Source organism: Corvus kubaryi, unplaced genomic scaffold, assembly GCF_017639235.1.
Source record: "Corvus kubaryi isolate FWS band 111438036 unplaced genomic scaffold, C.kubaryi_AGA036_p1.0 130, whole genome shotgun sequence".
In the NCBI taxonomy this organism is placed as follows: Eukaryota; Metazoa; Chordata; class Aves; order Passeriformes; family Corvidae; genus Corvus; species Corvus kubaryi.
In genome coordinates this window covers 2,452,406-2,471,139 of record NW_024580665.1, presented here as the reverse complement: position 1 = coordinate 2,471,139, position 18,734 = coordinate 2,452,406, and the positions used below count along the sequence as shown (strand labels likewise).

Genomic DNA, 18,734 nt, shown 5'->3' with positions numbered 1-18,734 from the left:
TTGTCAACAGGAAAAAAACAGAAATATATGTAGTGAGACATCCTGTAAAGAGTTCAGGGAAGCAGAACCAGTCTCCTTCAGCCTTGTAAACTACCGGCTCACTCCTGATGGCCTGCCTGTGTGAGTCTCTCCTTGGAGCCATTTCTCTTCCAGGAGGAAGCAGAAAGAAGGGTTTAGGCAGGAAGAGGGAAAAATGCTGTTTAGAAGGACGTTGTGGTGAGTAAAAGGGTTTGGTCTGGAAACAATATCTGAAGTGAGTATAAATAGGACCCATGGGAATGGTATGAAGCTGTGGGAGGCTTAGGTTGGGTATTAGGAAAAGGTTCTTCACCCAGACAGTGGTCAGGCACTGGAACAGAAAGTGTTCATAGCCCCGAGACTGAGAGAGTTCAAGGAGCATTTGGATAATGCCCTCAGGCACATGGTGTGATTTTTGGGGCTGTGCTGTGCAAGGCCAGAAGTTGGACTCGATGATACATGCAGGTCCTTTTCTCTCAGGATATTCTATGACTCTTGAGATAAATAAGAGGAAATTTTAAAAAGTAAGTTAGCAGCAAAAGAGAAATACAGAAGAGGCTATGAGCAGGTCTGCAAGTGCATGTCGTAGAGCTGAAGAAAGGCAGAGGTAGCATTGACGGAAGTGCTTGAAGCTGAGCAGCACAGATAGGAAGTAATCCATCAGTCAGGACTATCAGAAAAATTTTGGCATAAATTTCATGCTACTACGTGAAATTGAATCAAAATAAACAAGCAATGCATGGCAAGAAATCAAAGCAATGGTGAAGCCTTTCTAGCGATTTGTGCAGCTTCTTTTAATCCATGATAAATGAAAGTTATCCCAGTGAAATTTACCCCCACAACCAAACAGTTAAGCTCTTGAAACTGGCATTTGCAGACAAGGATAAATTTTTCACTCTTTACTTGTCTTACTTTGATATGAACGGTATAAATTTTTTGATATGATTTGTTGAAAACAGTACCAAAAATGGCACAGCCATCAAATGTCATGCAAAATGTGCAGAAAGTTTTACCCATATGGTCAAAACCAACAGTGAAGCAGTGTTCTGCACAAACTAACCTGTGGATGTGTGTACATCTTCAGGCACATATGGTTAAGTATATGAGTGTGGACTGCCCTAGCAGTGCCTCTGGGCAAAAAACTCATGGTATTTTAGTTGTTAAGCTTTGCTGTGGGAAAATGGAGTGGGTTTGTGTGGCAAGGTTTTAGTAGCAAGGGGGGCTTCAGGGGTGACTTCTGTGAGAAGCCCCCATGTCCAGTGGATCCAAGGCCAGCTGGCACCAAGATGGACCCAACGCTGGCCAAGGCATCAGCAGCAGTGGTAACACCTCTGGGATAATGTGTCTAAGAAGGAGAAAAAAACCTCCTCAAGAGAGAGGAGTGAGAATATGTGAGAGGAACAGCTCTGCTGACACCCAGGTCAATGAAGAAGGAGGAGGAGATGCTCCAGGTGCCAGAGCAGCGATTCACTTGCAGCCTGTGTTGCAGCCCTTGGTGAGATCTCCCAGTGAATATTCTTTTAACTGAAGCCACCTTAGTGCACTTCGTGTTTTCCAGAACACTTGACATGAAAAAATGTATTAGAAAGCCAAACCGGTGGGCGTTAATTTTGCACTTCTCAAACCAGAGATGGATTATTAGATATAGCTGGAGTCTTTATGTTGACAGTTAAATGCTGAATTCCCAGAAAAGCTGGCATGTTAATACTTACATGCAAAAAGTCTCATTGCTCAAGGGTTCACTTGTTTTGTCAATGATTTCCATTGCATATACTCAGTCTCCCATGAACCAAACCAGAATTGTCACCTGAAAATTTTAGTCTGTGAAGAGTAAACAAACCCTGGCTGGTTGTTTATAATAGGATAATCAGCAATGCCATTTCTGGTCACTGCTCAAAAAAAAAAAAGAAAAAAAACGCCCCATTAAATATAAGAAAAAAGATGCTTGAAATTGGCCCAATTTTGAGTTAGAAAAAACATATACATATATGGAAAAGGACTTTTTTTACAGGGACTTGTGAAGGACTGCTTCAAATTAAAAGGTATATTAACTGATTTAATATTCTAACTCTAACTGAGGTTTTGTCTGGAAAAACTTTAGTAGGCACAGTGGTATCAGATGAAAATCGAGGTGCTTCTCTGTAATATGTTTATTGCCTTTGAAGGAACACAACTGATGGTTTGGTCACAGAAGCTGCCAGAGGGCAGCTTGCTTTAACGAGAAGTAAACAACCAGTGACTTTTCAAGGTAACAGTGAACCTGAGGGTGCAGTTACACTTCAGCTTAAGCTGATTTAGGTGATTAGTTTTTCACCAGCAAACTGTCCTGAACCTGCTCTCCATAGGAACACATAAACTGGCCTTGCTGCTGGGGACTGCGCTGGGAGAAGGGATGGACTGGGACAGCAGCAGTCCCATCTTACACCAGTTTAAGATGTCATGAAGGCTAATCCTGACAGGAACAGTGCATATTTTTTCTAAATCTCTGAAATTCTTGTTCAGATGAGGAATGCTCAGTGATTTGTGTTATTGTGTATGTTTGATTTTAGTTGGACTATTTTACCTTTTTTCCCCTCCAATTTCACCAGCATAAGCTTGCAGTGCGCAGCAGCTGGTTTTTATGCTGCAATCTCCAGACAGGTGTATGCTACCTTTAATATTTCAGATGAGATTAAACCGTGGATACATCCATGACTGCTTTAAACCACAGAAGGGGAAGCTGTAGGAATAACATTCAGTTAGCTTTGCAGAGCAGAGAGCTGGGCAGCAGTTCTGGTGTAGTAACAAAAACTGTTTGGATGTTTCCAACTAAAATTTTATTTACTTTTACCTCACTGCAGCTAGTTTTACAGATGTGAGCAGTACAAAAGCAAATATGCTTGCAGTTAACAGCTGTTAAGCTTTAGGCATGTTGCTTCAAGTGAAATGTGCAGCTGCATAAGAGTTTCTTCTATCTCAGTAAACCAAATCAGCCTCAAATGAACCAGAGAAAAAGTTGCTTAGGCCCAAACCAGTCCCTGTTTATCTGTAGGACACCAGACATACCTTCTCAGTGGGAGGATTTCACATTATTTGCTGGGCAGAGGCAGTGCAGCTAGTCCACAAAGGAAAACCAGCTATCAAGACATGGCAGGTGCTAGGCAAGGTCATTATGGTAAAATAGATAGCTTTCTCCCAGATTTTTAATTGTGAATAGTCTAGTTACAGTTAATCAAAGATTATTTTTACATCAATGCCATCTGTGGAGACCGTTAAAGTTGAAGGTGTCTGTTTGCCATTAAAACTAATCCATCTACTTTGGTAGAACAATCAATTATTCTGCATTAAAAGGTGCATTGCAAATATGTTTTTTTTCCAAGTTTCCTGGAGAAAGCCTTGTAGAGATTTTTCTGTTAACTTAAGAGTTTTATTTGGTGTCCCAGTGAACTCTCAGCTGAACCAAGAGCTAACAGTGGTGTGCAAACCAGCTTCAGAGCAGTGGGTGGAACTCAGGCAGTCACAGGTGCACAGAAATCAGCACTGTTATGGGAGGAATGTGTTTCCAACTGTTTCACCACATTTATCATCATTTGGAAGGACTCGGCCACCTGGTTCAGAAGAAATCTTGAGCCCAGCAGCATTAGTCTTAATGCCAGTTATGATGCTGTCTGGTCAAATGGACTGGGCACAAGGAGGAATTGGATTGCTCCGTGAGCCTTCGTAATTGTGTGGTAACCATGCAGGATGAGACACAGCAGCCACAGTGCCCTCACATTATTAAAACATCAGTTACCAAACCAGCAAAGTACTTCTGGAAATGAGATTATTCAGGAAATACTGCTGCTTGAGAAAGGGAGAGACTTGGCCTCGAGCCTGGTTCCCGAGCTGACCCCAGGCAAGCAGGTGGCTAGCGATGGCCACACACTTCACCATATGGTATTTCTCAGTGCTGAGCATTGTGTTAGCATCAGCAGTCTCTACATTCATAGTGCTTTTAATTAGCACAGTGGAAAAATGAGCAAAACCAGCATCAAAATCAGTAAGTGAAATAGTAAAAGCTTCTGTGACGTGTAAAGCATATAAAATCTTATATAGGCTGGTAATTATTGTCTTCTGACGACTGAAATATTTACACCAGAAAAATTCCACGCAGGTAAAAGCAGCCATCTCTTAATGAAGGATAACAAGTAAAGCATCCTGAGACAGACAAAAATGTGATCTCTTGCAATCTCAGGGGCTCAGTTGTTTTCTGACCTTTCCAGAGACAAGCTGGAGTCCAAATCCTCCACTGGCCGTGAGCTGGGGAGAGGGACCAGCCTGCTCTGTTGTTACCCAGTTCAGCAATCCTGCGCTGCCCATGGAGCTTTCTCAGCAAAAGGAGTTTGAAGCTCTGGCCAGCACATGCTGCAATCAGCAGCCTGTGTACTGGTTGACTTTCAGGTTGACAGGCAGCCCCAGTTTTAATTTGAAGCGTGTTTAATTCCTCCAGATCACAGTGCAACAGGTATCAGATGAGTGAGGTAATTTTTCGTCTATTTCCTCCATCTTGGTTTGAAATTTTGTTTGGTTGACACTCTTACCTGCATGGAGAAAGGCAAAGAGCTACCCTTAAGTATGACAAATTTACTTAATCCATGACTGAAATAATGAATTCACAAAGCAAAATCATTATAAATAATTAGGCTTGGCTACTGTATCATACAAAGTATGATATATTGGTGTATTATTTTGTTAAAAAGCATTAACAAGCTTATATTTCTTGTGGCATATAGGTCTTATTAACATTTCTTGCTTAGTAAATAAATAGTGGAAATGTGTCCTACTTTTCTACTATGTCATTTTCCTTTTGTGCTAACAGGCAATTAAAGTGTTACGACATTGACAACCTCTCACTGTTTTCCACTCTGCCAGCATTGACTGCAACCTTGAAACAATAACATGTAGACGTAGAAAATTTTCTGGCTGATGTTGCATGACATGAAGTGTGTGTTTTATTTGCATGACTGCATAGGTATAATAAAGTTCCCGCTTTAATGGACTTGTGCAAATACCTCTCAGAGGGTGCTAAATTACTTTTCAAATCAAATTTTGTTCCACACTGGAGTGGGACCTCAGAAAAGAGTTATGCTTGTTGAAACTTGTTCCAAACCTAATTAAAGGTACTAGAGAAGCAGTGCTGAGAGAATCTGCCAGGTGTCTTGATGATGTGATCAGAGATGGTTTAATAAAACTGCCACACTGCCCTAATGAGTCTTTTTCCCTTTTTTTCCCTGCCTTCCCCTTAATGGTTTTTCCAGGTGCGGTTAGAGTGGCCAACAGACCTCACAGTGAACCCTCTGGACAATTCACTGTATGTCCTGGACAACAACATTGTCCTGCAGATCTCCGAGAACAGGCGTGTGCGGATTATTGCGGGGCGCCCCATTCACTGCCAGGTGCCCGGCATCGACCACTTCCTGGTGAGCAAGGTGGCCATCCATTCCACGCTGGAGTCAGCCAGGGCCATCGCCGTGTCCCACAGTGGAATCCTCTACATCGCAGAGACAGATGAAAGGAAAATCAACCGTATCCAGCAGGTCACAACCAATGGCGAAATCTCTATCATTGCTGGAGCCCCATCAGATTGTGACTGCAAGATTGATCCTAATTGTGATTGTTTTTCAGGTAAGGAGATGCTTGTTATTTTCTGTTGTCTGTTGAGATCCTCTGACACAGCTGCAGATCAGCAAAGTGACAAGGGGAAGGAGAGACAAGCAATGGTTCAGTTTCCTTGGGAAGCCCAAAACCTTATCAGCAGATCTTTGTGAATTTAATCCATTGACTTCAGACGTATGAGTCTTCCATTGCCACTGGAGGAAATTCAGGATGGTCCTAGCTTTTTCTCTTTTGATCCAGAGATTACACACTCTTCAGAATTAGTTCCAAGTCTGTCTTGCTGTGGCAGCTGCATTTGCCCCTGTTGAAGATGGTACCAAATTATACCTAAGTACTACTAGATCAGGCAGCCCTTCTCAGCAAGAAGAGTACCAAAGGGTTTCATATCAAGTGCAAAACACCAGCTTATGCCTTCTCATCACTTGTGTCACACTGCACCACCAGGAAAATGGTGCAGACCTATACTGTGCAGAATTTCTTCTTCTTTGTGTGTTTTAAACTGGAACAACCAGTGCCAGGCCTGCAGTGCATTGCTGGACATTCTCAGCAGCACAGCCTCTCTCCCCTGCATGCGCCAAAACAAAGTGTGGCTACTTTATTTCATTAAAACATAATGGGACAAAGGGCAGCGTTCCCATACAGAGGCATGCAATATGTTGCCATCTTGTCATCTCTAAGAACCGCCATGTTCAGCTCCATAATAATGTCATCATAATTCTTAAGCCTCTCATTTCAAGTAAAAGGTTAATTACTGACAAGAAAACGTTAAGTATGTCAAGAACAGAGAGGAAAAAATGCAAATGGTCTTCCAGAGAAGGTGGGTTGCTGACCCAGCATTATAATGATAATCAAAGCCTCCTGTGCATTGCCAAGTGCTGCCAGTTCTAGTGGTGGCTGCAGGAGACCACTGAGAACAGAATCATGGACAGGGTTCCTATTAAGGAAAACTACTCTCAGTGCTGAAAAATGAAAAAACTGTGGCAAATCTAATGATTGTGCCATCCTGGTCTGGTGAAAGGCAGGATCAGCTTGGCAGAAAGATCCACTAATTTTTCCATTTCCAAGGAAGGTATGTATGATCAAACACTCCAGCAATTTCATGTCTCAGTCAGGAGGAGGACAGCAATACACACAGTAATGTGGTTTTCCCTAAGAGTGAGGTTTAATCTGCTTTCTTGCTAGTTACAGAAAATCCTGCTCATGTAAACTCATTTTGATAGACACATACAGCCCATGATAATCCAAAAATCCTCCTGAAACCTTAAATGACACAAACCAAGTAAATTGTCAAGAGATATTGAAAGAGATTGTTTCTCAAGGCACTTTTTGGCTACTGTTCTTATTTTGTTTTCCCGTAGTGTTGAGTTTTTAATAAGTATAAACTAATCTTCCTTCAGTGTCATTTTAGCTGAATTCCTGGATTTTATTTTCTTTTTGTTTTATTTACAACAAAATTCTACTTTAACTACATGCCAACAGACAGTAAGTAGGGAATGAAACTTCAGGTATCATGGTCTTTTCTTTCACAGCTTTGCATTAGGGCTTTCCTGAACAGCCGGGTTTGGGACTCAGCAAAAACACTGTGAATTAGATAATTTATATTCCTGTTTGTCTTCACTGAGACTAATTTAGAATTGCACCAACCTAAGATAATAGGGATTTAATTAGTTGGAAGAGGATATTGCTTTATTGACCTGTAAATGATACTGAGGAGAAGCAGTGTGTCAGGCTTAGGGGATCAGCTTAAACAAGGACATTAGAGATTGCTAAAATTACCGTTTCTCCTCCAGGTGATGGTGGATATGCCAAAGATGCAAAGCTGAAAGCACCTTCTTCCCTAGCAGTGTCTCCCGATGACACGCTGTACGTGGCAGACCTGGGCAACGTGCGGATCCGCGCCGTGAGCCGGAACAAGGCTCACCTCAGCGACACCAACCTGTACGAGATCGCCTCGCCCGCCGACCAGGAGCTCTACCAGTTCACCATCAACGGCACCCACCTGCACACGCTCAACCTCATCACCAGGGACTACATCTACAACTTCTCCTACAGCGGGGAGGGGGATGTTGGCACCATCACCAGCAGCAACGGGAACTCGGTTCACATCCGCAGGGACACGAGCGGGCTGCCCCTGTGGGTCGTGGTGCCGGGGGGCCAGGTCTACTGGCTCACCATAAGCAGCAATGGGGTTCTGAAAAGGGTGTATGCCCAAGGCTACAACCTGGCCCTGATGACATACCCTGGAAACACAGGGCTTTTAGCAACCAAGAGTGATGAAAACGGATGGACAACTGTGTATGAGTAAGTCCACAACATTAATTGCCTGGTGTAAGGAACCCTATTTTAAATGAACACTAAATCTTTTTTAGACAGTTCTAGTCATTTAAAGAGACACCCTGCTACTAACACTGTGTGAGACAGGACAAGCAGTGCTGTTGCACAAACTTGTAAAATGAAGCACTACCATTTCTTAGGTGCCTAAATCTGTCATATGTAAAAGGTCTGTGCACAGTGCCTGTTAAGTAAAGCAGAAATTACCTGAAATTATACTTCATTTGCACTTTCTTATTGTGAATCTGTTTCTCTAAATGAAAATATGAGATTTTTTTTTTTGTAACTTAAGTGGTACCGGCAAGTTGTGATATGAATCAGGAATTTGCAAAATTCCTGAGGAAGGCATAAAGGAGAAAATTAGCATACTCATCAGAGAAGGGAGTGTTGCAGAGGAAATTGAGAATCTCAGTGGAAGGAATATTCAAAGACAAGAGTGAGCTTGTCTCTATCAGCAGGGGAAGAAGGTAGTAGCAATAGGATATGTAATAGTAGCAAAAGGATATGTAATAGCAAAAGGCTGTATATAAGGGGAGTAAGAAAGGCATTATGAACAAGACCATTGAGAGAACTTCTAAAAAGCGAGACAAGACACTTAAAAGATGGGGTCAGAACATCCCAATCTGCTCCCAGAGAAGGAACAACCCAAGAAAGTTCATTCTTGATTTATAAAGAGGTGTGATGTATCAGGATTTCTCATTATTTATAATTAATTGTCATAATCCCTGTTTGAGGATGCAACAAGTGCTGGATGGAAATCGTGTTAACATTGCAGTCCTAATTTGGAGTCTTTAAGGAGGATAATTGTGCCTGTTTTCTGTGGAGCATAGGAGTTGATGATCAAAAACTAAAATGAAAACCATCCAGGTGAGATAGGAACAAAAAACACTTTGATAAGAAGTGAGTTACTGCCTGAATCACCTGGAGAAGTAGTTGAGTCACTGTCATTACAGGTTTTTAGAATTATAATTTCTTCAAATGAAAGTAGGATAAAAGCAGAGAAAACTGCTGCCTAGTATGTGGGATTTTTTTATTCAACAGGATGTTTCTTCATCCTGTTCTCTGTTACTCTGCCAAAGACTAAATTAATAGAGTGGGCATAAGTATAAGCCATTAGAGAGGGCTTTTTTTTACAATACGTGGGAAAACAAACGCTTACAGGACCTTCCTGGTTCAGTTATCATTATCAAACATCTATTGGTGGAAATTTAAACTCTCTTGCAACAACACAAAGCTCGCTGTTACCCTGGTGCTGTTCAAACACTGATCAGAGTCGCCTTTTATTAACAGAACTGACTGTAAATGTATTAATGCTTCCTTTTAATAATTTCAGTGCTGAGAATTACCCATTTATATCCCCACTTGATGATGGTATCAGTCCAGGCCACAGACCAATGACACTTTCAAAGACCCTTTACAGTAGCTCCAGGTCATCTCTATTAGAATGCTGAACACCAGGCTTTGTTGCAGGACCTTGATTGTTAGAGCATGGGAGAGCAGATTATTTTTAGTCATGTGCCTTTCAGTCCTGGCATTCTTACTCTGTCCCACTGACATTGAGCATAAACCACTTCACACAACTATTGCTTGTTCCTCTTTTTAAAGTATGGCTCAAGTGTTGAAAGATCTTGTAAAGGGCTTTACCTGCTTGCAAGTGCCCCCCGTTGTATGTAGTATAGATTTCTTCATGAAGAAATACCTGTGCCTTGGGAGGATTGGTATGATGTATATGATTAACACAAAGAAATTCTGCTAAATTAAACAGTTTTGCATACTTTCCCAGCTTTAACTACAGGCTGGGTAACACTGTCCTCACCAATGCTTCAAGTTGTCCAGGCTTTGCACGACCACACACTCCTGCCAGCCTACGTCAGTCAGGGAAAATTAACAGAATTACAACTTTAGCATTACAAAAACAACAACAAAATTAAACAATGTAAATTAAATTAAGTCATGTCATTAATATTTATGTTCAGTCCAATATCTTAAGTCATTTTCATGATACATTACGAATTCCTCAATGACTGAAACACAGAATGTCACCTCATCTGCTCCAGTCAGAGGGGCAGTGGGCTGTAATCACCTCTGTGCTGAGTAGTTGTGCTTTCAGGAGATGCTGCTCACCTGCTGCCATGAATAGGTCATGGGCTGTGATGGCCTTAGTTATCTTTTACCCAGATACTGGTTTCCAGGGAGGTCACATTTTGTACTGACAGCCAGTTTCCCTTTGAAAATTAGAATTTTGAAGGGTTTAGTTATATATATGAATTGCTTGTGAGCACTGTGTGAATGTAGCATTGGAACTAAGAACAACTTTCAAATTGCTTTAAATCATCTTCTGTGCTTAAGCTAGATGTGCATTCACATCCAATAGTTCAACCCATGGCACTGTCAAGCTGAAATAGGGATGAGTTTGTTTAACAACACATATCACACATACTTGGGAATATGAGCAAAGATAATGACCTGTTCAGAACATCTACCTATATGTCAGATTCACTCACAGAGGGAAATTATTAAGAGGTAGAAAACCACCTACAAAAGTACTTGTCATCCATCTACTCTAATCTGATGGAATTGAAGTGCTGAAAGAGCTCTTGCATACAATTATAGCTAATGTACAATTTTAAGTCATCTAGATTTCTTTTAATATTGTGTCATTAAAGCTGTAAAAGGGGAGGGGAAGCACTGGGCCTCTATTAAATCAAGGACAAGAAAACACCTGCAAGAAACAACTCTCTGAAAAAATTAATTAGACTGCTTTCCCTTTGAAATGATATAACTCTTAACTGTGCTACACATAGAAATGCAAATGGATTGTGAAGCAATATCCCCATGTGTGCATTTCAAATACTGGTGAGCACTTCCTCATGTGAGTACTGAAATCAATGCAATTATTTGCATGATTAAATGGTCACTGACATGATTAACAGTGGCATAACTGAGCCCCAAATTAACATTAAGAAATATGTCATGATTCCACCCCTATTAGTATGGGTAGGGTATTGCTCTGCAGAAGCTGAGTCCCAGTGTGCTGCTATTCATCATGTGGAAGGTGACAGAACCTGTCCTCAGAGGGCTAGGTTTCGTGGAGCAATCTGGAAGAAAAAAAAACCCTTTAGATGATCATGCTGTGGAATCAATACTGAGACACTCTTCTGCATGTCCTCCTTGAAGTCAGTGGGACCATCTACACAAGTGAGAGGCCTCTGGCATGTGCTCAGGTCTCATTACGAGTCAGCACCTATCTGGCCAGCCAGCCAGGAACAGTTTATCCCATTTTCAGCTACACAGGGAGTTTTGTATCTCAGCAGCAGCACTATCAGCAGCAAAACTGGATCCTTAGTGAAGATGGATCCTGTGTCTTGAGCACAAGTACATTGCAATAAACCAGCTGTATTTGCACCTTAAAAATGCAGTTTGGGGGGATTTTTCTGTGGTATATTAGCAAATCCAAATAACCTACCAAGCTGTCATATCTGTTTGATCAAGCAGTAAATGAAATATAACTGCCTGATGTTCATGGAGTTTTCTAATGATGAAAAGTAGTGATCTGAGTCAATTTTAATCGCTGCCTGTGGCACCCAGTCAACTTGCACAGAACCAGCATAAGGAGAGAATGTAAATAAGTCACACAATGTATATAAGGGCAGTGAGAGGTGAAAAGGAGAGAGATTATTTTGAATTTAAGGTTTGATTAATTTTAACTTACTTGTCAAAAAAACACAAGATGGTCATTAGTTCAATTAGTTCATTAGGTCATTAGTTTAATTGGAAAAGAACAGCTGCTCTATTTTTCTTTTTTTATATTGGAGGGAAGAAAAAAAATCCTGATTTTTTTTCGCCAATACTTCTTGTGACATATAGGTTTTGTCTGACTAATTAAGGGCGAATAAAGATCCTAAAGAAATGATGCCAATACCTTAAAGGGAAGGACATAGCCAGAAATCTCTGCTGATGTGAATTGGAAGAGCTCCTTTGGAGGCAGTGCAGTTCTGCCAGCTGGTAACACCAGCTGAGGACATGTTTGCTCTATGAGAGGAGACAGTGAAAACTTAGTTACGCTGTCCTACCTGCACAAATGAGTTTCTGTTTTATGAACATGAGTTGGTTTTGCTCATGCAAATACTCTGCAGTATCAGTGAGTTGTCTTAGGTGAATAAAAATATGTCAGCATCAGTAAGATTTTTAAGATATGAGGCATTATTATGAAACGGTATCAAGCACCAAGCAATGTTCTGTGCTGGTTTCCGTGTGAACCATCAGAAAGGAGAAATATGTTGGTAGAACTGAAAAGACCTGTTAGAAACCTGTTCCAGAGCTCTGGAATTAGTTATTGACTTTTTGGTAACATGGCCTGATTCGCAGTCAAGTACCTTGAACTACAAGAATTTCTTTAGCACTGATGAAGTTTAGGTGAACTGAAATGTGGTGCTCTAGATTCTAGGTGAGAAGTTCCTGCTGATTTAAGTAGGCCCGTGGGAAACAAAACACAATAGTAAAACCCATGTAGGCAACTTAATTCCTGCAGATTTCAATCTAATTTTATCACTATTGTTACGCTTTCGGTCCCCTTTTTACATTCACCACTCATATTATGTACTTCACACATCTGTGACAAAAGGCAGCTTTTAAGTGTTGCAGAAGGTAAGAATTGGTTTTATTTAATCTTATGGGTACAAAAATGCTGTTTTAGGGGCGAGTTGGATGCCTGAACACCGAGTGACCTCCAGTGGCCTTGTTCCTGCATCGCAGCCCACTGGGGGAAACCCCAACCAGCCGTGAGCAGCACAGAAACCTCTGGCAGAGGCTGAGTGACGTAGGTAGCATCTCATAGTATTCCCAGTTGTATTTGATCCAGCACCAATGAAAAAGACTCCAAGTAGAAGTTCAGATTAGGTACTGAATGAGTTTTGAATGACTAAATGGACCAATTCTTACCTTTTTACTTACTGCACAGTGTTGACAATGCTTCCTACTTTTTTCACTCTTTTTTCTGCTTTTAGGAGTATCTACATGACAGTAGTGGTGTATTTTCATGGCTCTTTAACATCATGTTTGCAGGTATGACTCTGATGGCCACCTGACCAATGCAACCTTCCCGACAGGGGAAGTCAGCAGCTTCCACAGCGATGTTGAAAAACTGACACGAGTGGAACTTGATACTTCAAACAGGGAGAATGTGATCACAGCCACAAACTTCTCAGCTACCTCTACAATTTATACTTTAAAACAAGGTAATAAAAGCATTTCTGTTATTCCCTAATCATTGCGTTTTGAATCCTAGACATTGCTGTATTCTTAGCCCTTAGCCAAAAAAAAAGACATCAGAATTAGTTCATTTGTTTTTTCCTTGCTTCAGCACAAACAGCTACAATTCTCCTGAGCTACTAGGTAGAAATAAGCCAAAAGTGAATTCTTCTTCTCCCAGAAGAATCCCATGGATAAAATCTAGTTATAGAAATCTCTGATGTCTCCAGGCTTTACGTGCTACTTTCTACTTCAGTATTTGGAGGACTTGGACTAGCCTGTAATACACTGAGCTTTGTTATTATAAGAAATACTTCCTAGAAGAATGGCAGGTTCCACTGACATTTTAGCACTGAAATGCCTTGTTTGGCCAATCCTGTGGATTCTTTCTATGTCCTGGTGACAGCATTTGTAGGCAAGGGGAAACATGATCCACCTCTGCTAGTGGCTGCCTCAGGGATTAGATTTTGACTCAACTCCTGTAGACACCACAGTGTTTCCCTGATAATATCATATATCTTTTTAAAAAAAATTGCTTTCTGCCTAATGGAAGTGCCTCTCCAGATGGGATGTGTCCTCCAGAATGGAGTGTCCTCCTCCAGATTTTGCAGATTCATCACCAGAGTTCTGGGTTTACATAGTTTAATCCATCTGGAGTCTTTTGTCTTTGTTGGGTTTTTTTGTTGTCAATGGATTGCTCAGGCTTTGAGAGAGTAGGTGCTGGGAAATAGTTCTCTGATTTCTTTCCAGGTCTGCTATAGAAAAGCTTTGTAACTGAGCACATCACAGAACTTTTCTTTCTCTCAAGTTTTGATCTATAAGAAAAAACTAGGAAGAGCTCACCTCACAAGATACCCACTCATACTGCTTTACTATTATGTGGTAGAGACAGCACTGCATACACAGAAATAATTACATTGTTGTGTCACCTGTTAGGCTTTGTCCAAGTGACTCCATCTGCTCTCTGCATTGTCTGCTGCCTGATCTGTCTGTCCTTAAATCTGAAACTCTTCAAAGTTAGTATAGTATCAAAGTCTGTCTCAGAAAAATGCTTGTCAACGGGCAGTGCCAGAAATGAACAGCTCTAATTATTATATGTGTCATATAAATTCATATAATTTACATGTTTGCATATCTCTGAGAAACTAGCACAAAGCACCCTGTGAACAGCCAGTCAGCTGTGGTATCCTTACATCCAATTATCTTTACTTTCTGGCATACCCTACTATTTTCCATGTATTCACATCTCAAGAGCTGGACCAGTTAGTTCTGTGTGGACCAGCTTAAAAAAAAGGATGCTTTGGATACTCCCTAGCTGGAGTGAGTTCAGTCTCGCTGTAAGAGTGAGACTTTAGTATGTTAGCACTAAACTCAGGCTCATGTTGGAGTTCACCGTGGCAGCTGAGCTGCAGAAACCTCCATAGCCCAGCTCGAGCAGATGCCAGACAATGTGGCACAACTCTGCCTGCAGAGGAGGAATTACAGTGCCCAGGCAAGGGAAAGTAGCTCCAGTGTCTGTTGCCTTCATATCCTCTCAGTGGAGACCTGCTCTGGACCCTCCACATACTTCTGGTAGTTTTGGGGAGGAGAGGGAGGCTGTGCTGGGTCACCTCAGCTCCCTCAACAGCCCTCTGTGGCACAGTCCTGAGGCTCTGGAGCTGCTCACTGCTCACCACTGCTGATGCATTAATTTTTCTGCCAACAGTCACTTCCCAGTTGGTCTGTTGCACCAGGCTTCAGCCTTGTGGCTGATCATCCCTGCGCCTCAACCCCAGGGTCCTGCTGCTAATGGGGAAGAGAATGAGCTTTTTGTACAGTCACACAGGGAACAGAGACAGAATGGGAGAATGGCTGTCATCCTGGATATTTGGAAAACAGCTTTCTTGTTTGACCTCAGATACTCTTGCAGTTGTTCAAGCAGTACATTGTCCTGCTGGGACCTGCAACATGCTAAGATCATCACGGTATCAGTGGTGAATACTCAGCCTATGGTTTTACATCCTTTTAAGCTGAAAGCAAAAATTCCTGATTCCTGCTGCAGGAAACCTTCACAATGGAAATCATCAGGCCAAATGTAATCAAAAACTCTTCAGACTTGGGAAGGCCTGGAGATTACAGCTTGCAAAACTCACACTGCAGTTGATGTTCAGCTGTCTCTAACCTCCCTGGGTTACAAACTCAGCCCTGTTGTGCCTAACATTTGGTTTATAGATCTGGAGAGCTGAACTTCTCTCTGTTTGCTGATTTCTGTTGTTTTTTGACAGATAACACACAGAACATCTACCGGGTCAGCCCAGACGGGTCTCTGAGAGTCACCTTTGCCAGTGGAATGGAAATCACGCTTAACACGGAACCTCACATTCTAGCAGGGGTTGTCAGCCCCACATTAGGGAAGTGCAATATCTCCCTTCCTGGAGAGCATAACTCAAATCTCATTGAATGGAGGCAAAGGAGAGAGCAGACGAAAGGCAATATCTCTACGTTTGAGAGAAGGCTAAGGGTAAGGCTTCCTCTTGTGTAAGTGCAGTGTTCCCTTTGAAAGTCATTCAACTAAAATCATGTTGAAATGTTATACTTTGTGAGAATGAAAATTTTGTGTCAATGGTGAGCCCCAGCCTTGAATTTCAAAGCCAAACTCCTCCAACAGTCTCAGGGATGTTTGATCTCTGATTTTGATTGTGAGACTTGACCTCAAGACATAATTACTTTTTCTTCCTTTTCTTTTTCAACTAAGAACTTAATTATGGCTTTGGAAGAAGCTGTGAGCAAAGGTTGGAGCCACATTTTGCCTCTCTCAGATCTATCAACCGTCTTTCTTCTGGGGCAGCAAAGGGGGGCCAGCTGCTGCCCAGGACAGAGGCTCTTGCAGGATACACTTTGGGTGTCCTGGCCAGTGCCTTTCCTGCAATTCAGAGTGATGTAGAGCCTCCCTGTGTATCCAGACAGGCTCTGTATTAATTCTGCCCTCTGCCACATGCTCTCAAACCCCCCAACTCCCTCTGGCTGGGTTACACCACGGCTCCAAGAAAGACTTGCTTTAACATTGCATCCTTGGTTTATTTTTACCTGTGAGTACAATGACAGATGGTCAACATTTAGCATTTAATTACATAACACCATGGCTCAAAGAGATTGCTGCTTTGCTAAACAGGTTTTTTATGAGATCAGTTCTGGTTTTCACATGAATACCACTTAAAATACCTGTACCAATAGTAGAACTGGGAATTTTGGCTTTAAAAATATTGTGTTATTGACTACAACCTTTCTGGATAGGAATTATGTCTGAAGGTACACATGTTAGCTCTGAAAATACAGAGATGGTTATTAAAATCGCTGGATTGTCAAAACTACAAAAATCAAAACCATCTCATTTTGATTATGAGATACTATAGATTTTTTTTTAAGTGTACCATCTGTTTGCTTTTCAACTGCTCAATCAAAAATACAAGACTTGGAAGATCTGGCCAGACTGGGCACTGTATGTAAAACACCTATTTGAAAGGGCATTGTTCAGATTTGACAGTCACAGTTACTTTTTAGGATGTTGCAAGTGGGCAAAAGCTTCTTACAGTTCTTCTTGCCCACTTTCTGCTTCCTTCCTCTCTAAATTAGTGTGAGGCCTCATAGCCCTGTCTAGGGAAGCAGCTGAACTTAGCACTGTGACAAACATGTTAAGATGGCAGGATCCAAACTGTGGCTTCCTTGGCTCATGTTGCCTACTCAGCTGGAGGCTTTCTGTGTGACTTTGTGCTTAAATAACAGTATGGCACATTTTTCTACAAGAATCTTATGTAATAAGATGGTAAACACAAAGGATGTAGTCAGTCATCTATCCTGCTTACATTGCCAGGGACAAGTTGTTCATCACAATTCTGTTTAATACAACTACTCCATCTTGCACAGTTTCCCCAATAGGCAGTTTGTATTTTCTGTTGTTGAAATTGATTGCAGTTTCTTTTAACTCATTTTCAGTTGTTTCTATGTAATCCTTAACACTGCCTGGCAAAAAAAAAAAAAGTAAATTCACAAATTGATCAGGACTAAATGTATTCTGGCTGGAGGCATAAGATGTTTATTGAAATATTTCAACACTGAAGGTATCCAGAGGTCAGCTGATTGACCTACCTCTGGAATAGGCTGTTGGGGCATAAAACCACTCATGTATTCCTCCTCCTTCCCCTTCACCTTCATCCAGAGAGAGGATAGAAGGTGAAAGACAAGCATAAGAATAGTTTTGGTATGCTGATGTCTTTCCCTCTTTGTCCTTCCAAAAGTATGCACTAGCAACACAGCTCTTGAACGTTGCATTCTTATTTCTTTAAGCTGTGTCTTTTTATACCTATCCAAGATCAAGAGGACTTAGGAATTGTCCCTGCCTGCTCAGAAGGGCAAGCCAGCCGCCTGTATTGCAATCCTGACTGTACTGACTCCCTTGGCTGTACTGAGCTCTAGGACTGTTGTTCTGAGAGCTGTCAGGGCAAGACTAGAGGGAACTTGGTGGGATAGCACAGGTTCCTCTAAAATGAGGATTTTAAAATGGGAAGGAGGAGAAATGTTAGAATCATAGAATCATTTCTATTTCAAAAGACGAAGATTATCCAATTGTATTCTGCACAAAGGAGACACCATGTAAATAGGCCCAAGAGAAAGGGACAGATGGACTACTGAGGCTGTCAATACCGTGAAGAACTTTGAAGAATTGCAGAAATATCTGGATCCTGGAGTTCATCTTTGCATGGTATGCTGGCAGAATGCAGAGTCAGTGGAGATGGAAGGAGATGGAACAGTGCAGCAAAGTATTCTACCCAGAGACAGCTCTCTTTTCTTGGTGATTATAGGAAATGCAGCACAGCAGGAACAAAAGTACCATCTTAAGGTGTGTTTGAAACAGTACACCAAATAATGAAATGGATTTAGGACTTACTGTGGACAGATCCTTGAGTACTGCTGGGAAAAAAAAACCAGCATCGTTGAAAGTCCTTATGCTGGATGAGATTCTGGACAGACCTTCTGAAAACTTTTAATGAGTTATATTTTTAAAAGAAATTATTTAAACACTTAATATGCCATGCCTGGCACAATAGGAAGTGTGTTAGAAAGCTTGCAATGTAGGGCAGAAAGAGCTATGCTGAACTTTGAAAATACATGTAAAGAAAAGCTCTGGGGATTGGAGCAGTTCTCAGTGGAAATGAACAGACTTGCCGGAGCCCTCAGTTAAAGAAAAAAAAAGAACAGTACAATGGAAGAGTCTTCTGAGAAAAAAAAATAAAAAGCATGGAAGTGAAGTATAAAGATGTTACTGAGAAATCAGCCTGATACCATCAGTGAAACAAACGGCTTTGGCTCCTAAAAGGTATAAATTAGAAGGCAGGTAGCTGGGGATGAGATAAAGGATGACCTACTTGAAGAGAAGAAACAGAATAAAGCTTTTCCTTCTCTGCCTGGTCCTAACTTTTTTAATTTTAATAGCAATTAGCAACCATCTTGTAAGTATATCACTC

General features: G+C 41.4%; 1 protein-coding gene across 7 annotated transcripts in view; it reads left to right on the top strand.

Annotated features, from left to right (window-relative positions):
- Positions 1–18,734, top strand: part of TENM1 (teneurin transmembrane protein 1) — an 829,870-nt gene that overhangs the window by 793,615 nt on the left and 17,521 nt on the right. For all 7 annotated transcript variants that reach the window (XM_042028501.1, XM_042028513.1, XM_042028533.1 and 4 more), the window contains 4 exons: positions 5,295–5,661; positions 7,443–7,953; positions 13,048–13,220; positions 15,498–15,733. In XM_042028501.1, coding sequence (XP_041884435.1) covers positions 5,295–5,661; positions 7,443–7,953; positions 13,048–13,220; positions 15,498–15,733 — 1,287 coding nt within the window. The remainder of the gene's footprint in view (positions 1–5,294; positions 5,662–7,442; positions 7,954–13,047; positions 13,221–15,497; positions 15,734–18,734) is intronic.